Source organism: Myxine glutinosa, chromosome 8, assembly GCF_964187855.1.
Source record: "Myxine glutinosa chromosome 8, kmMyxGlut1.1, whole genome shotgun sequence".
NCBI lineage: Eukaryota > Metazoa > Chordata > Myxini > Myxiniformes > Myxinidae > Myxine > Myxine glutinosa.
The window spans coordinates 103,311,533-103,335,804 of record NC_136268.1 but is presented as its reverse complement, the minus strand read 5'-3'; the positions used below and the strand labels follow the sequence as shown (position 1 = coordinate 103,335,804).

The following is a 24,272-nucleotide window of genomic DNA, read 5'->3' as shown; positions in this document are numbered from 1 at the left end:
AACTAGGTGGATGAGTTGGGTAGGTGACAAGAACAAACGGATTCGATTTTGGTTAAAGTCTGGATCCAGATCTGGCCTACCAGTAGGATGTAAAATGTAAATTGTTCAGCCTTGTGGAGGAAAGCACTCTACCGAGTGCCGTTCTAGTTATCATTATGCAATGATAACAACAACATGCATTTTAAGGCCATTTTCCCTGCCAGAGCGGGGGTTAGCCTTGCGGTCCCCATGACAATCTTCTCCATTTTGCCCTATTTTCTGCATCTCTCCTTGTTAACCCCCTTGCCCGCATTTATTCTTCCACCATCTTTAGCCAAGTCTTTCTCGGTCTTCCCCGTCCTCTACTTCCTTCTACATTCATTTCCATCACTCTTCTCAACCAGTCACTTTCATCCTTCCTCAACACATGACCAAACCATCTCAACCTGTTTCTCTTCACAGCATCAATCACAGGCTCTATTCCCATCATCTTTCGCAATTCATCATTTGTCTTCCGCTGTCTCAATGATACTCCGCACATCCACCGAACCATTCGCATTTCCACCCTTTCCAGCCTTCATTGCTGCTCTACATTCATGACCCGTCTCGCTCCCATAAATAACGCAATGGTAACGCAATATGCAATGATAACTAAATGCAAAATATGCAATGATAATATGCAATGATAACGTACTAAAATATTTCTTATTTACACACAGACATATCCCAGACTTCTCCCATTGCTCCATTACGTTGATTTTACATGCATGCATACACAAATGTCAATAAAGTGAGGGAAAAATTGTTTTCCCACATAAAGCTGTTCCTCACAACAATCATCACAATTTAATCAACAATAATGGCTATTTCTGAAGCATTACATGATCATGTAAAGGATGTTGTATATTCAATTACTTCAACAACACCCATTAATTAACTTTAGTTTAATCGCAAATCTCAAAATAGTTATACACATAAATTAAGTACAATGGTGTACTTTAGTAATTTATAAGTGCCCAGAGCATCAGCTGGGCTCCGTTCTTCAAAAAGGTTTCAACCCTTTCTGCCCAGAACATCTCCAAGCTGTAGGTCCACAACCTCTGCCGAGGGTCTACATCAGTGGATTCAAGACCTTTGCTGTGTCCACAGCGAGTCGGTCACCCCGCCAATGCAAGTTCACTTTTTAACTTCAGCATATAGCTTTACCTATAAAGATGAATACCTTACTTGCTCCAGGCTTTCATGTATTGTCATATATAACTATAAAAGAGGTGTGTGTGTGTGTGTATGTGTGTGTATGTGTGTATGTGTGTGTGTGTGTGTGTGTGTGTGTGTGTGTGTGTGTGTGTGTGTGTGTGTGTGTGTGTGTGTGTGTGTGTGTGTGTGTTGCCATTTTTCTCAGAGACGGCCAAACAGATCTTCGTTAAACCTTTAGAGGTTGGTTCCTGAGTGAGTGCTGGGGAGTGTTTAAGGCAAAAAAAAAACATTTTGAAAAGAAAAGTTGGATTTTTGGGGATTTCAAAAAATTGCTCTGGAGTGCTCGAAGTGCCTTCGTAGTTATGTGAAATGTAATATTAAATGATCCCCGACCCCATTCTTATAGTGGGTGAAGGGAAGACCCCAACAACAAAAAAATCTAAATGGGATTTATTCAAAATACCAACAGGATTAGAACAGCAACGGGAAACGCCAGGAACATAGCTCGTTCATTCATAATCCTTATCGCACATTCCACTATTTAATCATATGTATGCTACAAGTACACGTTACCAGTGAAAACGCACATCTTACCTTACACATAACATGTAAATTACCAAGCACATTCAATTGGTTACACACATACACACGCGCATGCACACCTACACTCGCACGTGCACACACACATACGTGCACACATTCATACACACACACACAAAAGATGAAGGTGGATACTTTGAAACCTGGGAGCTGCGTTCCACCTTCTGAAACCCGCATTTGGACACGGACAGACGGACACACACACACACACACACACACACACACACACACACACACACACACACACACACACACACACACACACACACACACACACACACACATACCTTTGGGAGGAGAGGTTCTTCCCAGGTGAAGAAGCATTCTTTCCCCCTGGGTCGTCCCCTGTCAAAAGATTATCGATTAGCAACAAATGAAAGGCGACAGAACATGTGCTACACAAGCGGTATCACACAGTAATATAACCGTATATGTATTATACCTGGATTGTGAGAAATGGTACAACAAACGGTATTAGTCAATGAAGCAAAATATCTACACCTTGGGCAAGATATGCTGTAGATCACACAAAGTGCATGGAAATGTTCATAAAATCAAGAAAATATTCATACATTTCAAGGTTCCTGTTATTTCAATATAGCTTATCTTTAATTGACCCACTGCAAACAAATGTTTTTTTTGATTGTTCGTGAAAGCACATCTAACCCCCATGAGCTTGTAATAATTGTGCTCACTGCCTTACACCACATAGTAAGCAAGACAAAGTGGGCAACACAACACCCCCGTCGGTGAAGTGATGTGAGTTGACAAAGTGGAAGACGCAAGGCGGCCATCTTGGATTTTGACGTGGCGACCCAATTTTAAATAGCGTTCTCCCTTATGCGTAGATACACCCACACAACAGATTAGAAGTTAGTGGATCGTTTCTTTTTCAAGATATTTCGCTCACAAGGTTCAGACATATATATGGTGGCGGCCATTTTGGATTTTGACGTGGCGACCCAATTTTCAATATGGTTCTTCCTTATGCCTAGATACACCCACACACCAGATTAGAAGTTGGTACTTCGCTTATTTTTCCAAGATATTCCGCTCACAAGGTTCAGACATACATGGCGGTGGCCATCTTGGATTTTGATGTGGCGACCCAATTTTCAATAGTTTTCTTCCTTATGCGTAGATACACCCACACACCAGATTAGAAGTTAGTAGTTCGTTTATTTTTCAAGATATTTCGCTCACAAGGTTCAGAGATATATATGGTGGTGGCCATCTTTGATTTTGACGTGGCGACCCAATTTTCAATGGCGTTCTTCCTTATGCCTAGATACACCCACACACCAGATTAAAAGTTGGTACTTCGCTTATTAGTCCCCTACCGGTGTACACCGGAGGGGACTATAGGTTTGCACGCCGTCCCTCCGTCCGTCAGTCAGTCCGTCCGTCCGTCAGTCCGTCCGTCCGTCAGTCCGTCCGTCCGTCAGTCCGTCCGTCAGTCCGTCCGTCCGTCAGTCCGTCAGTCCGTCAGTCCGTCAGTCCTTCAGTCCGTCAGTCCTTCAGTCCGTCACGCAAAGAACAGTTTTCCGGACTTTTTTCTAAACTCTTAATGCTAATGATTTCAAACTTGGTACATGGTTTCCTCATGATAAGTTACAGATCAAGTTCGAACTTCACGACGTTTAGATCATTTTTGACAAAGTTATGGCACTTTACATTTGGGATTTCTGATAATTCTGATGATCCTTAACTCAGTGCCATTTTAAGTTTTAATTTCCTTTAAAAACCAATTTCTCTGCAATAATAGGACCGAGTGAGATCAAATTTTCGCCATAGGAGGGACTCGGTCTGTAGAATATTTTAATGGTAATTATGACGTCACAGGTCACGTGGTTCGGCCGCCATATTGTTTTTCGTGAAAACACAAAAACCCTTCTCTCACACCTTTTTCCATGTGGTGAGCATTAACTACCAGGTTTGATGAAATTATGTGAAACCGTTTAGTTTTCGGAGGAGATAGCATTGACAGGTGGACGGACAGACACACGGAGCCGATTACAATATCCACCTTCTTTTTTTTTAAACCATGGGGATAACTATCGTGTTGTTTGGAAGCCAAAGGCTATGTCTGTTAAGAATGAGTTATGACACTTGTTTTTCAAGATATTCCGCTCACAAGGTTCAGACATACATGGCGGCGGCCATCTTGGATTTTGACGTGGCGACCCAATTTTCAATAGCGTTCTTCCTTATGCGTAGATACACCCACACACCAGATTACAAGTTAGTAGTTCGTTTATTTTTCAAGATGTTCATCTCACAAGGTTCAGACATATAAATGGTGGCGGCCATCTTGGATTTTGACGTGGCGACCCAATTTTCAATATGGTTCTTCCTTATGCCTAGATACACCCACACACCAGATTAGAAGTTGGTACTTCGCTTATTTTTCAAGATATTCCGCTCACAAGTTCAGACATACATGGCGGCGGCCATCTTGGATTTTGACGTGGGTTGCACCCACACACCAAGTTAGAATTCGGTCCTTCGCTTACGCACGCACGTACGCACGCACGCACGGACGGACGGGAAAACCATAGTCCCCCTTTCGCTCCGCGGTGCGACGGGGGACAATAATCTCCATAGCGTTTCCACTATGCTTCCAACAACAAATCGCAGGTTACAAACATCAATTATTTTAGGCGGGGCCTTTTCTTTTAATGGGTGCCGCAAACGAAAAAATGTCGGCATTTTCCATCCCCAAACACTTCATATTTCCGACATTCACTCTCTACTCATCTGATGCTTATTTCCAACCTCCTCTTTTCTCCTGTCCTATCAAAATTAGATCTCTCAATTTATTCCCGCATCCCCACTTTGTACATAAAATGTTCACGACCGCTTAATCACTGGAGTTTCTTCTCTAGAATACCAGACAAAGTCACCACGTCAAACACTTTCATCTCTTGACAACCACTCAATCCAACTGCGAGCACATACTCAAGCTATAACAGGCCGCAAGTAACCTACAGCTATCGAGCTGCGCCTGCAGAGAGCTCAGGAGTTTGCGGCTGGCTGCCAGCTGCTCTCGCACGCCTTGTCCTGGATAGTAATCCATGTGCCGGTCACCCAGCAAGTCCTCAAGCGCTGTGGTGAGCACACTGAGGCTGGCATGCAGTTCACCGCCGGCACGACTTGCTTCACGCAGTTTCTGACGCAAGGCACACAGTTCCCTAGCTTGGGCCTGTACCAGACTGATGGAGGAGAGGGACAAAGAGGATCTGGTTTGGGATTAACGATGCAGATTAAACTGGGGTAATTGATAAGGTTTTATGTTGATGTTAGTGTTACATCAAACATTCGTGTTTGCCTTGATAAGAGTCCATTTTATATGATGATCACAAGGTAATAAATGTATGACTCACCACCTCTATGAGGTTTAGCAATATCTTATCTTCTGACATGCCTAGCCAAACCCACCTGGCCTCCCCATTGGCAGCATGGAGACTATCCAACTGTTCCTGCAGGTGCCTGTTGAGACCCTTGGATTCCGTTAGCTGGGCCTGAAGATCTTCCATATTTTTTACCAGTTCCTGAATCTCAGCTTCTGCCTCCTGCACACGTCTCACACGACTCGCCTGGCCGAGAAAACCGTCCGTGAGGGCTGCTGGGCCTGATATTAAATTGCTAGAGCACGCTTCATCAGTGAGAGCTCGGCCATTGCAGGAAGATGCAGGCTTGCAGGCCATTAACTGGGCCTTCAGGATGTGCACTTGCCTCCGCAGCTCATGCACGTCAACACCTTCACCGCTTAGGTCGCACAGAGGTGACGGGCGACGGGAACTTTGTCCTGTCCCAGGTGCTGACACAAGATGTAAGGAAGGGTATGAAAAAGAGAAATAAGAAGTATTTTAAGAAATTGTTTGACTTAGGTATTCATTCAGAACATCAAAGGTGATGATCAAATTAAAAACAAGAAAGGAGATGGTCAAGTGTATAAGGCCATTGGGCCTTGCAGTGCTGTAAACAACGTTTGCATTTCCTCGCATGTACGGCAGAGGGAGAAAGCGCACGTCTCATTGCGGATGCACAACAGGGTGGAAGGAAAACTTGTCAAGGGTGAAGCAAAGTTTCTGATAAAGTAAATTGACCCGTTAATAGCAAACATACACACGGACGGCAAGCTAACTTTGAAAAGCAACGTTTATTAGGCAGCGCAGGGTTAAGGGTGAAGTGGTGTGGGGGAGTGATGGGATGTAAAATGGAAAAGGATCGAAAGAACCCCAAAAGGAATTAACGAAGATTGAAAAGCATTATACACACAGACATGTAATTAAAGCACAATAACAAGGAGATAGGCTAAAACAACATGCATGGAGAAAGGAATCAAATGACATGTGTTAGGGCTTCACAAAGAAAGAGTGAAAGGTTACAAGACAACGAGCTTCGTGACGTTTTCACAAAAACAAAGGCACTTTGATGAAATTTAATTGAAATGAACTGGTAGAAGAATAATAAGGAAGAGGGGAGGGGAGGGGCAGGGGGAGAAGAAAAAGTCAAAAAGGAAGGAAGGAAAAAGGAGAATGACAGGTAGAAAAGCACCATTTCGAGTCATCTGTCCATGGCATCTCATATGTAATAGTGCAGACAACACAGGCCAACAGACATGGAAAAAGAGTTCAGAGAAAATTGGTTGTGTGAAGATCTATATTGCAAAATGAGACAAGGTTCCCAGTAGGCATGGCTCTGGTCCAATGCCTTGACCACTGGGGGGTCTTCGTCTGGGATCTGAGCACTGCATGCTGGGCAGCTATGTTCGTTGGTGGTACTTCATTTTTTAATACAAAAGGAGATCATTTTAACACAAACCCAGGAGGCCACCACAGAGATCTGCACCCATCAACTTAGAAACGGGCAACGATTTGTCTCTCCCTACAGGGCATTACCACCAACCACCACCCAAAAGGGGCATTGTGGGTTGGTCACATATGGCTTTGTAAAAACTTTAAAATGACAGGCAGAGTTGTAAAGATTGTACCGACGTGAGACTTGGTGATCAGAAAGATGAGGTTAGGAGTGGCTTTGGTGTGAGCACAAACGATTGAGGGTTACCGGTTGTGGCTCAGAGGTGATGGAAGGAGAGGGACCAAGAGTGTTATGGGGTTAAGGGGGCTAGAGAAAACTTCAAAGCTCAGGGAAGGGGTTTCACCATGCTGCGTCCCCATCACAGAGAGAGCCCGACATGGGGGAAGGGAGCTGGAAAGCGAGCCACGGATGTGCCGACAGAAATACCAAGGACATCTGTTAGTCATTACACCTGGCTCCAGCCAGCCCTGTCCTGTCGGACACAAGTCAGCTATTGGGCTCGTAATAGGGCCCAATAAATGCAAGGACCCATCCCCGCGGGCTAGCAAGTGAGCTGAGAGCAGGGTGAAAGGCCTTTAATAAAAACCTGCCTTTCCACCCATCACCAAAACCCACGCCTCTTAATCCTCATCCCCGGAGAGGCTCGAAGGCAGCACGAAACGGCGGCAGGAAAAAGGAAGGGGGGAGTGGGGGACTGGAACTCGGGAGAAACTACGATCTCCTCATTCCCATGCCAGTCTTTCCGGCCCAGAGGGGACCAGTTTGCGGGAAAACACGCGTATGAGAACGCAAAAAAGCAAAGCGATTTGATGCCGGAGCTTGCGCGGGATGCTTGACAGGAAAAATCTTGCCAGGATAGGAGGCATAATCAGAGGGGAATGCACGCAACAGCAGTCGTAACCGCAACCACGTCAGCAAAAATCGTCAGCAGCATTGGGCTGCGCAATGGCAGCAAACCAATATGGCCAGATAACGGCCATTCTCTAAACGCTAAACAGTCGATAGTAGCGGTGAGCACCAAATTGAGCTATACCGTCGATCAGGAAAGGAGAGGTGACTGTTAACAAGGCCGCTCCATTAGAATTATTACCCACTCTTCCTGTCGATAATTTAAGAGTCTGCGGTGAGCGGAGAGAGGGGTCGCGTCTGGCATTCCATCTGGTTATTGTCAGCACAAGGGACGTCTCCCCATCTACAGGGGTCAAGCCAGCAAAGTGCGCGCTTGGCGCCTGTACCGATAAAAAAAAGTCCGCAGTTCGGCCTGCCCATCATACCTCCTCATTTATAATGTAGCTCTTTCAACGACCCAACCACTCCTGCATTCCTGAATTCCTGTAAACAGCATCTTAGCATAGTGACTGCTTGCTACCACGGAAGAAAAATGTGCAGATAAGCCCTGTGAGCTTGTGTTTAGTATAGCTTTTAAATCATTTTTAAAAGATATTTAATGCTCTCTCCAAATCCTTGGCTCGATCACACGACGATGCTGAGAAGCATTTTATAAAAGCTCTTCTGTTTGCAACTTTAATAACTGCTTATTTTTACTATTGGGGATATAATCCCCAATAGTAAAACCACTGGGGACACCACATCAAAGCCAACGTCATCAGGAAAGGTTCAAAAATATATGAAGTAAACAAAGCAGATGTGTGCTGCCTCCTTTGTATATCCCCATGTTATCCTGAAACAGTAATTCGCTTTCCTAAGACACAGATTCCCGGAGACACTCAATCCCCCAAACTCAACCCACCTGCTCCAGGACAGTCCTCTGTCTCACTGCGTCCACACGTTTCATATCCCAGGTCATGAGCCTCTACTTGCACACCCTTGCACTCCTGTGCATGTCCAAAATCTGGTGAAACAGGCCCGTATGTTTTTCTACAAAATTACCACTCGTTTCATTCACGCTCACACTGTCAAATTATAATGGCAATGCAATTTATCAATGATTAAAATATGGAGCAGAGGAGGGGAGCGATGAGGGAGTGCAGAGGGGGAGGGGTATGTAGGAGCAGGAAAAGAGTGGGGGGCAATGGGTGTGGGAGGGGGTGAGAAAGGAGCATGCGTGCCAGTCCTTCAATGTACATACAATCCATGATGTGAAAGTGAGCGATTTGCAAGGTGCTGCCTACCATAATCTTGAGCAGCAAGCCCTTGTAACAGTTGTTCTCTTGCAAGTGGCCTGGGGCCCAACTGCAGCTGCAACAGGTTTTTTAGTCGTTGCACTTCACGTCTGGCCCTGTAGCAGTCACTCGAACATTCACAGGGTCCACCGCTGCATGCCTGGGCCGTGCTAGCATAGAGATCTTCGGCACTGAAAGCTACCTGTGCCGGCCGATTGACGCCGAGAGTTGGGATGAGCCCCTCGATACGACTGGTAGAATGGGAGATTGCACGCATCGCGGCAAGCCCCTTACGCCAAGTGGGCACGGGAAGACGTGTTTTCTGAAAGCACAAACAACAAATATGCAAATGGCATATTCTCTACCTATAATCCTCATATGTTACTCAAACGCGCACAGGCTAAACCAAAGTGCATCAAGTACAAACTACAAAGTGAGTACATCTATCAGGTGCGTACTACAATGTGAGTATGTTTATCAAGTACGTACTACAACATGAGTATGTCTATCAAGTACGTACTACAATGTGAGTATGTTTATGAAGTACATACACTACTCACAATAAGTTAGGGATATCGTGGGAGTGAGTTAATGTAGGGGTTAGGGGTAGGGTATTGAAATCAAGAATGCTGTGTTTTTTCACTCATTAATAACCATAGAATTAGGACCAACAACTTTTTTCAACATAATTAATACACAAAATCAACCACACCGAAGAACCTGCCAATATCCCTAACTTATTGTGAGTGGTGTACTATAATGTGAGTACGTCTATAAAGTACGTACTACAATGTGAATATGTTTATAAAGTACATACTGCACTGTGAGTATGTCTATCAAGAACATACTATAATGTGAATATGTCTATGAAGTACGTACTACAATGTGAGTATGTTTATCAAGTACGTATAACAATGTGGGTATGTCTTTAAAGTACGTACTACAATATGAGTATGTTTATCAAGTACATACTGCAATGTGAGTATGTCTATCAAGTACACTATATAATGTGAGTATGTCTATCAAGTACGGACTACAATGTGAGTATGTCTATCAAGTACATACTGCGATGTGAGTATGTCTATCAATTACATACTGCAATGTGAGTATGTCTATCAAGTACATACTATAATGTGAGTATGTCTATCAAGTACATACTATAATGTGAGTATGTCTATCAAGTAGGTATAACAATGTTGGTATGTCTATCAAGTACATACTACAATGTGAGAACGTCGATAAATTATGTACTATAATGTCAACCACACGCCCAAAGACAGGATTAAAGTTCACGAGACAGAAAGAAACCTCCACATGGATCGGCTGGTGGCAGTGGTCTCAGCGGGAGGGAGATGGTAGGCAGGGGTCGCGTCCGGGCTCGTGGTTCCAGCCGAACACACTAGTGTGCTTTTTATGATCCACCTCTTGGACCGTCGTCCTCAATTTTCACTGTCAGTGCTTTACTTCTCTGCCACCCTTTTTGCCTGATCGCTATCCACCACTTACTCACTTGCAGGTCTCTTCATGGCTCTGCTCATGCTCAGCTCAGACTCAGACTGTCTATTTCCTCCTGCCCCTCAGTCTTTGCGACCGTGTAGCCGAGTGTAGCTGTGTGTAGCTGTGTGCTCACTCGTTCTCCACTCAGCTTCTCACGGGTACGAGCTGCTTCTATGGTTTCGAGCAGGTCCACGAGATTGCCATTCCCGGCGTAGTTCTTACATTTACGCATGGCCACAAGGCCTTGGTTTTTCCTTCCTCGGGGGTGGGGAGGGAGGGGCGATTTGCTGGTTCGAGGAGTTGTAAACAATTTATTGAAAGAAACACACAGATTACAAAGAGAAACAATTTAAAGGATCAATAGGGGAGGAATAGTGGGAGGGAGTCAAGACACATTACAGAAAGGAGAGGCTATGTTTATTTGGCTTCTGAACATACAGTACTTCGACACATGTCTTATCATTCTATACAGAAACCACAGATTGTATTTTGCATGTGATGCAGCATTGTCATGGAAGAAGACAGCGTTGCTCAGATTGAATGGACACTGTTTGCGCACTGCTGGTCTCCGATAATCACAAACATGATAGCAGAACGGAACAATAGCATTCTCCATTCACTGTGATAACTATGGATGAAATCAACAGGACATTAATTGAGGTAGGAGGTAGGCTAACCACCGTAGCAAGCAGAGAGAAGCTGAAGTTTCTGGAGCAAAAGAATGAAGGGTTGCCACCCGAAATGTCAGCTTCTTGTTTCCCAAGGCAGTTAGCATCAATCAACATTCTGTTATTTTCATCCATTGTTCTACCTGTCCAGACACAGATCAACACCAGCCTTCACCTGTAAGAATAGTTCTTCATTCTCCATTCACTATTCCATCCCATAGAGTCCAGTTTAGCAAGATTTTGATGGAATAAAAAGTAATGTGAAGCCCCTTGCTGCTCCCTTGTTAGTGTTTGGCCTTTTATTAGGGAAGTCGGTCCTTTCCACTCGACTGAACGAGACTTCAGTTTCTGGCTCATAGTTGTGACACCAGGTTATGTCTTTAGAAACATTGTAATGTGTTCACCGAACGCATCATCTTTCTGATGAAAACGCTGAAGGTGCCAATGACACAGAGTAAACCGGTTCAATTTCCGCTCCTCCATGAGAACCTGTGGCACCCATTTTGCCATCACCATTCTGTTTATAAGATCCTCAGTGACAATGCAATGCATTGTTGACTTGAATATTCCAAACACTGTTGCAACTTATTACCTAGGCCACCAAAGGTGGCTGCAGGTTGTTTTCACCCGTCTGTCAATCTGTTTGTCCGTTTGTTTGCGAACAATATATCTCAAAAAGTTGTGGATGTATTTGGACGAAATTTGGCAAAGATGTAGCGTACAGTGCATTCAGAAAGTATTCAGACCCCTTCACTTTTTTCACATTTTGTTATGTTGCAGCCTTATGCTGAAATCGTTTAAATTCATTTTTTCCCTCATCAATCTACACTCAATACCCCATAATGACAAAGAGAAAACAGGATTTTAGAAAGTTTTGCAAATTTATTAAAAAGAAAAAACTGAAATATCACATTGACATAAGTATTCAGACCCTTTGCTATGACACTTGAAATTTAGCTCAGGTGCCTCCCATGTCTCTTGACCATCTTTGAGATGTTTCTACACCTTGATTGGAGTCCACCTGTGGTAAATTCAATTGATTGGACATGATTTGGAAAGGCACACACCTGTCTATATAAGGTCTCATAGCTGACAATGCATATCAGAGCAAAAACCAAGCCATGAGGTCGAAGGAACTGCCTGCAGAGCTCAGAGACAGGATTGTGTCGAAGCACAGATTTGGGGAAACCTACAAAAAAATTTCTGCTGCATTGAAGGTTCCCAAGAGCACAATGGCCTCCATAATTCTTAAATGGAAGAAGTTTCGAACAACCAGGACTCTTCCTAGAGCTGGCCGCCTGGCCAAACTGAGCAATCGGGGAAGAAGGGCCTTGGTAAGAGAGGTGACCAAGAACCCGATGGTCACTCTGGCTGAGCTCCAGAGATCCTGTGTGGAGATGGGAGAAGCTTCCAGAAGGACAACCATCACTGCAACACTCCACCGATCTGAGCTTTATGGCAGAGTGGCACACCTAAACTCCTCGCTTCTCCCATCGTTGATCGATGGAACCACTTACCTCCATTAACCCTTCCGAACCAAACCTTACTTGCTGATTTCCATTCATTGTCTCTTTCTTTGTCTCTGTCTCTGTCTCTCTCCCTCTCTTTCCCTTTCTCACATGTATTCCGTTGCTGGTTGTGCCCAATTTTTATCCCGTTACCCAATAATCAATTCAACCTTGCTAGTCCATGAGTCTCGCTCTTGTAGAGGAAAAAAAAGTCATTGCATCATGGCGTGGAAGGCCTGCCTAAATGTAGTTCCTTTGTGCACACATGCTTTTCCTCCCTCAAATGATGACACCCATAGCTAAACAGTTCTCAAGTGCAGACAAGTGTTGTGATTAATTCTAAAGGTGTAAGGAAGGACGTGTTGGTGGATTTAATGTGCATTTTTCTTCTGCATCTCCATGAACCTAACAAGAATCCGGATGTCTTATTTACAGAGGCTTTCTGCCAAGGCCAAGCCATTAGTACTAGTGTGAGAAATTGATATTTAACAGATTGATAAGTAATGACATAGTATACATGCAATCTTGCATATCTCCTAGATGCGAGACAGTTTACCTAAAAAGGTTATTATTTTTTAACCATGTTTTTTCTTATTTAAAATAACGGTTTTTCTTTACTTGTTTATTAATACATGACCTAAGGCTCACATTGGAGCCGACACACACACACACACACACACACACACACACACACACACACACACACACACACACACACACACACACACACACACACACACGACTGTTAAGACGAGACAACTACAGCCACTGAGCTTGGGTAAAGTGCCACCACTTCCCAGGGTACTAGTCTGTGAGCTTGTGTAAAAAAAAAAAAAGCAAAATTTTGGGTAGATTCTTGGCATTCATGTTTAAACACATCTAGAAACATCACTGATTAAGAAAAAAATGGGTGACAGTTTTTCCATTAACATTTAGGGCCATTTTTAGGAACATTTAACCCATAACGTTGACACTCCTGATTCATACATGTTGTACCTTTTTTTTAAATTATCCATCTTCAAGTTCTATAACCGCCCAAATAAATTTATATTGAATTACATGTTCTACATTATTTCTATAAAATGTTTTGGAGGATTGGTGAAGAGTGTTCGAATCATAAATATGTTATTATTGGAATCCTCATATGCCAAAACATATGGTTAGACACCAAAAACATCTTCCCATGTTCATTGGTTCAAAAGTTATGGCATTTTACGCAAAAAAGGCTGAAATTTGGTGGCCATCTTTGATTTTTGCTAATTTAGAGTATTTCTAGTGCTCTCATTTTGTTTCCAATTAATTGTTGACCCCTATATATGAGTTTAGATAAAATGGAATAAATATTGATGACATTTGAATGAATAGTATTGGATTAATTATTATTAATTATTTAATTAATTATGATTATTTGAATGAATAGAATAGTTAATTGGCAAATATTTTTAAAGAAATTGAGTTTCGGTGGCGGCCATTTTGAAATTCAAAATGGAGGCCCTGAATGTTAATGGTAAAACTGGCACCTTTTTTTTCTTAATCAGTGAAGTTTCTCGATGCAAGAGGCGACTAACAGGGTTGGCGGCAGGAAGGGCATCCGGCCGCAAAACATTGCTTCAAAAAGGGGACCACGGTGCCCGGAAAAGGCCAACCCCTGCTCTGCGGGGAAAAATGGCCTCTAAAGGTGGTTCAGTGAAGTTTCCAGATGTGTTTAGACATGAGTGCCAAGAATCTACCCCAAAAAATGACAAACCTGGAAAATGTTACATAAGCCTATAGACTATACTCTGAGTACTGGCGACACAATGGCCCTGCCATAGTGCCATACTCACTGCACTGAGCTCTGTGACAGCATTTCCAGGAAGAGGAATTTCCTCCTCCCCATGGACACCAACCTATGGGGATTGACCGTGCTCTTAACCTTTTAAATGCTGTACATCAAGCAAGAAAGCACAGAATGTTCTGGATGACACTCGGAGGTTGAGTTTGATGTGTAAGCAATAAACAATCATCTGATGACAAGCTTACACCTGGCGATAAGCAGACCAGACTTCAAACCATGGTATACATTCTCCTGTGTAGAGGAAATTAATCAATCTGTAGTATTAAACTTTAAAGGGGAACCAAAACGCTCAGACCTCCATGGCGCTAATCTATCCCTTGATACCCTACAACATAGATATTGTGCCTTTTTCCGATTTATAAAGTCGGTAATTTTGCGATTAAAATTGACATCTTCTTATTCTTTTTCTTCTTCATGATTAGCCATGACGTCCCGGCGCATCAGGAAGTCGACCGCCAAATTCGTATTGTCTATGGGTTACATCGTGGTACGATTGAACTCAAACGGTGAATAATTTTCGAATTTTTAGAAATATGCCGTGTTTATGCATCCTTGGTAGCTGTCGTTATGCAAACCAAGATGGTTTCATGCAACACTAATAGTCGAAAGATCAGAGGGTGGCCAGTTTGTCCGAAATACTTGCGTGTGGATCAGGCCGACAAGACATTCGGTTTTGTGTTTGGAGCATTTTACAGAGCGCCGTTATGAAACAGCAGAGATGGCTATAGATGTTGTGGTTATCACCCACGATTAAGCAGAAGAAACAGCCATCACTCGAAACTGTAACACCATCTCTACCCAACTACCAGCACATGTGCATCAGTGCTTTAAGCAATGAACCTATATGGCCTGCAGGCGACCGATCTCACCTCGCCACCACCCGTCCCTCCCCCCTCTACTGGGCGGCGTTTTCATCATCACCAACACCTACATTGTCACCATGTTCGTTTGAATCACTCGCATAAGGCTCAAAACGATACGGCCTTTGTCTCCAATACAACAACAACACAACATGCATTTTAAAGGCCATTTTCCCTGCTAGAGCGGGGGTTAGCCTTGCGGTCCCCATGACAATCTTCTCCATTTTGCCCTATTTTCTGCATCTCTCCTTGTTAACCCCCTTGCCCGCATTTCTTCTTCCACCATCTTTAGCCAAGTCTTTCTCGGTCTTCCCCGTCCTCTGCTTCCTTCTACATTCATTTCCATCACTCTTCTCAACCAGTCACTTTCATCCTTCCTCAACACATGACCAAACCATCTCAACCTGTTCCTCTTCACAGCATCAATCACAGGCTCTATTCCCATCATCTTTCGCAATTCATCATTTGTCTTCCTCTCTCTCAACGATACTCCACACATCCACCGAACCATTCGCATTTCCACCCTTTCCAACCTTCGTTGCTGCTCTACGTTCATTACCCATGTCTCGCTCCCATAAATCATAACACTTCTCACACATGCAGCATACACCTTTCCCTTCAGCTTCAACGACACTCCCCTCATCATCAGCACGCCACTCAGTTCCCGAAACTTCTTCCATGCACATCTCACTCGAGCAACCGTTGCCGAGTCTGATCCACCTTCTCCATTCAGCATGTCTCCGAGGTAGCAAAATGTTTTCACACCTTCCAGCTTCACGCCGTCTCCAAGATCCAACTCAACATTTCCTCCATCTGCAGCTCCCTCTGTGCACACCTTACATTTGAATGTAGCTGCCACACTGGTTAATGACCCTCTCAGACCACTACATTTTTGATGAACCCACTCAGCGCACATTGTACATTGAATGGAGTTCACTCCGACACCCTTCCTACACACAGCACAGGGCCACTTCCCAGTTCTTTCCACCTCACCACATGCTTTACCACTTGCCATCACCTTCGTCTTTCCGATATTCACCTTCAGACCTTTTGTCTCCATACATTCCTTCCACGTGTTCATCTTTTCCTTCAGTCCATCCAAACTTTCCGCAATCAACACCAGATCATCTGCATACAACAACTCCCACGGTAAACCCTCCTTTACGTTCTGAGCCAGCACCTCCATCACAGCTACAAATAGTAGTGGACTTAGTACCGACCCCTGATGCACTCCCACCTTCACCTCAAACTCACCACTGTTCCCGTCCTACGTCCTCCAATAGTCTCCAATAGTTTCTTCAAAATCCCACTGATCAGTTTCCGCATACTGAGAACCTTCAGAGTTGCTAATGACAGTGGAATCAGTATTGGAATCCGAGCTCGAAATACACTGTTCTCTATGTAAGCCACCATTTGGATAACGGTGAGTTCATAGGGTGACGTCACTGACAAAATTGAAAATCGACACTTTAGGGCTTTTCATCACATCAAATTAGACCGTAATTAATGCTTTTGAATTGTTTTCAGAAAAAAATTAATTGCGTTTTGGTTCCACTTTAAATGCATGTCAAATTGAAATGACTCCAGGTAAAAAATAAGCCAGCATGGTATATAACCAAAGGCACAGCAGGGTGAGAAATTTGCCATCTTACATTTCAGATGTCATTACACAGCTTGAAACGGTTGATAAAATGTTTAAACTTTGGTAACTAAATCAGTCTCCCTTCAACCACAAAGAAAAAAAAAGAGAATAAGTAAAGTTTTCATTCATGTATAAAGAATAGTTTAACTCATTCATTAAATATAAAGAATATTTTGGTTCGTTCTCTTTTTCTTCTGCAATGATCGAATGTCGGAGCATACATGTAAATCACATACATGGGAAGGACATTCAGAGACATCAAGCTTTTTCTGGTGTACTTGTACAATGTACATTAGGGTGCATCAAAATACACATTTCCAGCACATTTTCTGTCTGGGTGCTAAGTGTTCCATTTCATGTTGTTACAACACATGCAAAATATATTTGCAATCTGTGGTGATCTGGAGGTGCAACGGCACATCAGCTTTTATGACTGAATGGGTTTACCAGCAGCAGTTTTGTGTAATCCGTGTATGCCAAGGTGGGTAGCCGATGAGCCACGGTTTACTTTCAATTAGTATGTCACATACTAATTTGGTTTTGGGAGATGCCACATTCTAATTCAAAGTAAACCGTGCCTCGTCGGCTGCCCACCTTGGCATACACGGATTACACGACACTGCTGGTAACCCCCTTCAGTCGTAAAAGCTGATGTGCCGTTGCATCTCTAGATCACCACGGATTGCAAAAATATTTTGCATGTGTTGTAACATGAAATGGAACACTTTTAGCACCCAAACAGAAAAATGTGCTGGAAATGTGTATTTTGATGCACCCTAATGTACATGTATCAACACATGATCCAACACAGTAAATGGGATTTGTAACTATGGTTTAAACATCACATTTGAGCTCAGATGGGAAAGGCAAACAGCCAAGACAAACCAGTTCACATTCATTAGTGTGAATGAATGAAATGAATGAATGAATGATCGTTTTAAGGCCATTTTCCCCGCTAGAGCGGAGGTTAGCCTTGCGGGCCCCATGACAATCATGGTTTCCTGTTTGAGGCAATGTTTTTATGGCCGGATGCCCTTCCTGACGCCAGTGTATCAAATTAGTGTATCAAACTTAGTTCATTAGTGTATCACACATTAGTGTATCAAACATAAATGAGGGTTTAAGGTTTTAAGCTATGATGGTTTAAAATTCATTAGTGTATCAAACATATTTTAGTTCACTCATTTAATGCCAAAGACTCAGCAAGAGCCACAAGCTTAAAGCAATTACTGATCAGGAAGAGTATTTTGTGAGTAAAGAGGATGCAAGCTCAGCTATGGGGGACCTCTCATTATACACCAGTGTAACCGGAAAAAATAGCACAATAAGAGTTATCAGTATGTAAACCCTCATAGCAAAATAAGATGCAAGCAACATACCTGCTGGAATTTGACAGATCCCGTTTCTTGTCGAGCTGCCTTCTGCACAGCAGATGTGTCCTTGAGGATTCCATGCTCATCTGCTGAAGGACTCTCGGACTGCCTCGGACTGCAAGCTGTACCATCTGGATGGGACTCGCTGGTTTCCACTAGATTGAAGCCCACAAACATTTGGGACTCAGACCAATTGTTTATGGGTTCCGTCTGTGTGTAAATGGTTCTTTGATAGGTTTGTTGCATGTCAGAGACACTACTTCCGTAGGCCTCGCAAGTTATTGAGCGAGTTGAGGAAACTTTGACTGTTTCGGGATTGGTTGCTTTAGAGGAGACTGTGAGATCTTGAGAACCTCTTTGTGAGGTATCCTGCACTTGGATCTTCAATCTTTCAATCTCATGCGCCATGGCCATGATGATCTCGGGGTTGAAGCTTCCCTGCCTGTCATTCAACTCAAGCTGCCTCTTAAACAAAGCTGCCTCGTTTTCCGCCTGGTGCACACGGAACTGCAGTTGTTCAAGCGCACCACTTGGCTCATGAGCTTCCAACACCTCCCGTACAGGTCCGTCAAGGTCAGCCTTTTCAGTTTTCTTGGTAGCAACTCGTAGCCGGGCCAATTCAGCTCTGCAACCAGAACAAAGTACAATTGAATTTCGAAAGAAACGCCAACCGACAAACAACCAAAACTGCATGGGAATTTCAGGTTTGTTCATTATTATCCCCAATCCCTTACAATTTGTTTACAGCAATTTAAACTGCATTTATAAACCAAGTTAACCTGAAAGATTGAATATAAAGAAGCAGGAATTGTCAGTATCGCATTATATAGTCTATAAAATGCAAAAATGACAGTAGTGATCATGCAATGTGATGAAGCAAAACAAACCACTTTTTTTTTTTTTTACTTCTCATTGTATGAGGAACATACAGGTATTGGACAAAAAAAATGGAAACACCAATGTAAAGTCACTTAAAAGAGCATTGGGCCACCACATGCAGCCAGTCCGGCCTGTATCCGCCGTGGCATAGAGTTCACCAGCCACTGGAATTCTGCAGGGGGGATGCGGCACCATTCTTCCACAAGAAAGTCAATCAACTCACACCTGTTTGATGGAGGTGGAAAATGGTGTATCAGGCGTCATTCCAGAATATCCCATAAATGCTTCATTGGGTTCAGATCTGGTGACTGAGAAGGCCATGACATATGGATAACATCAGTGTCATACTCGTCAAACCATTGGGTGACCACATGTGGCTCTGTGGATGGGGGCATTTGGGGGGTCTCCTCTTGCAGCCATGCCATAATCATACGCAACCAGGCTTGTGCAGCATTTTTATACATGACCCTAAGCATGCAGGGATGCTTTTTGCTTTATTAACATATGGGCCACACCTGTGTGTAAGCCTTTGCTTGGTGTCCCTCATTTAACCAGGTGTTTCCATTTTTTTGTCCATTACTTGTATCTGTAATGTAAGGCTGTGTAAGTGAGGCAAAGTCACTGACAAAATTGAGTGTGGTGAAGCACAAACATGCATTACCTGAGCTCTTCAATAGATGCGAAGCCTTCCTCTGCCAGCAAGATAGACACACCCTGATTCTGTCCTTGATCCATACTGGTCAAAGTTTTCTCATGGTCAGTATTGTTCAATAATGAGTGCCACCCATTATTCTGAACAGTCTGACTGTGGCCTGTACATTCCTCAGAAAATAAGCTTTTCTTGCTTTGAAAAACCCCAGAGCTACCCAATTGTTTCTGAACTGCATTCCAGCTGGCCTGGGCCTCTCCAAGTTGCTGCCTCGCCTCGTCCAGCCATGACCACACGTCCGTGTCCTTTACTTGCTTGCCATCCAAGAATACTTCCTCGTCCTCCAAGCCCGATGTGTCAGTTCGCTCTCCCCACGAACTTTCTTCAAAGTTCTGAGCAGAACTAGTGGTGTGCTCATCGGGCCCACTTCGTTCGTGCACATCTTCTGTCCATTCAACCTCCCCACTCTCGTTGCCATACTCCTGATGCGCCGACTGTATCGTAAGGCTGCTTTCTCCGCTTCCACGATTCCCGCTGCTACCGCTACTTGGCAAACGTCGATTGCCTACCTGCACACCAGCATCTCTCTGTTCCACATCTTGATTGGTCGAGTGGTAGTCCACGATTTGGCTTTGCAGCTCAAGGTTTGATGCTTGCAGCTCCTTCATGCGTACAATTAGCTGCAAAACCTGAGAGGAAAATAATACAAAATAACATAAATCAATGTACACTGAAGCAATATCTGTCTGATTTAAAGACATTCACACTTTTTCACAAGTGCCAAAGAGCATCACATCTTTAAAGAAGGCTGTATATAAATAAAATATTTACACTTTCACACGACTTGAAAAAGTAAAAAGAAAAGAAAAAGATTTCCAGTGCAATGACAGCATGAGGGACGGATGGCCCATAAGGGGAGACAAAGCAGCAAGCAGAGCTACCACCGAAACACGGATAATTAAGAATTAAACACGGAAAACACGGAGGAGCTCAAGCAGCAATCTTCACATTCAGATCATTTAGTGGTAATGATGATCTTTAGGGAAATGGTCTACAAGAATAAACTCTCGAGATGAATTCTACATTAATTAGAACCCATCCCTCTCTGTACCCACCGTACCCAGTCGTACCCAGCTGCTCCTGGATTCTGTGTCCTTTCCTCCTGACAAGGTGGAAAAGTTTCTGTCAACCCTCGACTCTGATTCTGCAACTGGACCTGACGGCATCAGCCCACGGGTCCTAAAATCATGTTCTTCCGCTCTTTCACTCCCTCTCTCTGTTCTCTTCACCCTCTTTTTGCTCAAGGTCATCTGCCATCTGCTTGGAAATCAGCCAACATCACCGCTTTGCACAAAAAAGGTGCAAAAACGGATCCTAGCAACTACAGACCAATCAGCCTTCTACCAATTATCAGCAAAGTCATGGAATCCATCATTGCTTCAGATATGAAATCTTTCCTCTTGTCCAATGGCTTGATCTCTGACCATCAATTTGGTTTCAGACCTGGTCACTCTACTCTGGACATGCTGCTTCTGCTTTCTCAATAATAGATGGAGGGGTCCTCAATGCCAAACAGGAAATTAGAGCTGTCTCCCTTGACATATCACGTGCCTTCGATACGGTCTGGCACCCCGCTCTGCTCACCAAACTCTCCTCCTTTGGTATCCATGGAAATCTCCACGCATGGCTGGCGGACTTCCTCTCTAGTCGTAGTCAACGTGTGGCCCTGAATGGGTTTCTCTCATCTCCTCTTCCTGTTCAGGCTGGAGTTCCCCAAGGCAGTGTTCTGGGCCCTGTGCTTTTTCTGGTCTTCATCAATGATCTCTCTGACTCTCTGGAAAATCCTCTCTATCTCTTTGCTGACGACTCTACTCTCTGTCGCTCCATTCCTCATCCCTCAGATCGGCAGTCTGCAGCCTCCTCACTCTCTGCAAACCTGGACAAAATCACAGACTGGGCAAACAAGTGGAACATGTCTTTCAATCCTGACAAATCTCACACTCTTACGATGTCTCTCCGAAAAGACCGACTGGACAACCCTCCCATCCACTTTCTGAATAATCCTCTCCAAGAAGTTCTGTCACTCAAGCTTTTGGGTCTCACCATCTGCCATGATCTTTCCTGGGAAAACCACATTTCAAATCTGGCCTCCAAAGCCAGTCGCCGACTGGGCATTCTCTGTCATGCGAAGTCCTTCCTTGGCACACCTAAGCTCCTCACCACATACAAGGCTTTCATCCGCAGCTCAATGGAATACTGCTCTCCCCTCTGGGCTGGTGCTCGTGCCTCACACCTAGCTCGTCTTCACGCTGTTGAAACTAAAGCGTTCAGAATCATTGGAATCTCCCGCGATGAAGCTAACTCCAAGGGCCTTTCACTCACTCACCGCAGGCAGGTTGGTGGTCTTTCCGTCTTCTACCGACTCCTCTCTGGCCTTGCCCCCCCCCCCCCCCCAGCTCTCTCTGGGCTCTGTCCCCCAAATATTCCTACAGGTCGCACAAGATCTGCCTGCAACCCTCTTATGGTTAAACTGCCAAAATCAAGACTGTCTGCTCACCTTCACTCCTTCAGTCCTCTTTTCTCCCGCCTCTGGAACAAACTCCCTCACTCTCTTCAATCCCACTCCACCCTCCAGGTCTTTAAAACAGCTGTTCACCACCATCTCTTATCTTCCCCCATCCAAAACCTTGATCTTTTCTACCCCTGCTAATTTCACCCCAGATCCTACACTTTTTTTTGAAATACCAACTTCTGTCCTGGAAGTCCTTGGTGTCCTTGTGTTTTATACCTCTCCCACCCCCCCCCCCCCTCTCTCACCCCCCACCTCTTCCCACGCCTCCTCCCCCCAAGCCCTCTCCCTCCCTCACTTCTCCCTGCTCTCAAATGTTGTGTTTGTGTGCTTCCCCTTCTCTCCCCATCTTGTCTTCTGCTCCCTCTTTTTATATATTTTGTATGTCTGGTTGATTTGTTTGTGAAATAAATGTTAACTCTTTCACGAGCCTCGATTCAGTATACAAAAAAAATAAAATAAAAATTACAATCTCAAACATCTCGGTGGTGATGCATTCCCATCTGCTCATTGCACAGCGACTAGCCGTTCATACCCGTCAACTTGCTGATGGATTTAATCAAAAGACAGCATGTTGTACGTCACACAAACATTGCGCGCCTAGCTGTGAGTAAAAGTGAGGTGAGGATGTGAGGATGTAAAATGAAATGAAACACAAAAACACATATACTATATTTTGTAACACATATTTGTTATTGTTGGTGTTGTTATTCTTGTTACTTCTGCCAACATAGGTGGACGGAGGTTATGTCTTCACCCATTTGTTTGTTTGTGAGCAGGATATCTCAAAAAGTGATGGATGAATTCGGACGAAACCAGGTGGACAGGTTGGGTGTGTGACAAGGATGAATTAATTAGATTTTGGTGAAGATCTGGATCTGGCTACTAGAAAAATTTAAGTCATTCTACACAAAAACATAATCTGTTCAGCCTGGGGGAGGCATACGCTCTACAGAGTGCTATTCTAGTTGTTACTGTCTCGTGGATGTGGTTGTGGTTGTTGTTTGTGTGCTCCTTCCATGTACTATTATGTATTTTTCTATTGCTTCGAGAAGTATTAGCAAACATGATTTTGTGTGCTCCTTCCGTATCCATCACGCTTTATTAGCCACCGTTGGACTTAGAACAGTGGCGTGCTGATGAGGAGGGGAGTGTCGTTGAAGCTGAAGGGAAAGGTGTATGCTGCATGTGTGAGAAGTGTTATGATTTATGGGAGCGAGACATGGGAAATGAATGTAGAGCAGCAACGAAGGCTGGAAAGGGTGGAAATGCAAATGGTTCGGTGGATGTGTGGAGTATCGTTGAGAGAGAGGAAGACAAATGATGAATTGCGCAAGATGATGGGAATATAGCCTGTGATGGATGCTGTGAAGAGGAACAGGTTGAGATGGTTTGGTCATGTGTTGAGGAAGGATGAAAGTGACTGGTTGAGAAGAGTGATGGAAATGAATGTTGAAGGAAGTCAAGGACGAGGAAGACCGAGAAAGACTTGGCTAAAGATGGTGGAAGAAGAAATGCAGGCAAGGGGGTTAACAAGGAGAGATGCAGAAAATAGGGCAAAATGGAGAAGATTGTCATGGGGACCGCAAGGCTAACCCCTGCTCTAGCAGGGAAAATGGCCTTAAAATGCATGTTGTTGTTGTTGTTGCCATAGGATAATAATAAATAGCCCTGAGGGGACTGACTGTGATCTATTGAGGTTGTAGTTCAGACCTCAGACCTCTGCTGACAGTTGGTAAATGACGGACGAGTATGGATCCGAAGTTTGGGTCCCCCCTTTAAGTGCCAGCCCCTCCCCCTCCCGGGATCGACCATGATCCAAAATCGAAAAATTGAAGCCTGAGCAATTGTGCACGCTAATGTCTTGTATTCATCTGTCAAGTTTCGTAACAATCAGCCGGGTGATAAGAGAGGTGTAGCAAAAAGTTAACGGACGGACAGACAGATGTCTGGAAATCATGATCCATTTGATAAGTTCATTCTCTTCAAGAATCAAGATGAGATGACCTAAAAATGGTACCGTTGGAACTGCCACATTAGACTCAAAATCCTGCATATTCTAATGCC

At 43.9% G+C, this 24,272-nt stretch overlaps 1 protein-coding gene across 17 annotated transcripts in view; it reads right to left on the bottom strand.

Moving 5' to 3' along the window:
* LOC137418161 (uncharacterized) overlaps positions 1–24,272 on the bottom strand; it is a 183,314-nt gene that overhangs the window by 29,723 nt on the left and 129,319 nt on the right. For all 17 annotated transcript variants that reach the window (XM_068104176.2, XM_068104175.2, XM_068104168.2 and 14 more), the window contains 7 exons: positions 19,649–20,325; positions 18,115–18,733; positions 8,733–9,045; positions 8,351–8,452; positions 5,215–5,596; positions 4,765–4,988; positions 2,064–2,121 (listed from right to left, as the gene is read on the bottom strand). In XM_068104176.2, the coding sequence (XP_067960277.2) occupies positions 2,064–2,121; positions 4,765–4,988; positions 5,215–5,596; positions 8,351–8,452; positions 8,733–9,045; positions 18,115–18,733; positions 19,649–20,325 (2,375 nt within the window). The remainder of the gene's footprint in view (positions 1–2,063; positions 2,122–4,764; positions 4,989–5,214; positions 5,597–8,350; positions 8,453–8,732; positions 9,046–18,114; positions 18,734–19,648; positions 20,326–24,272) is intronic.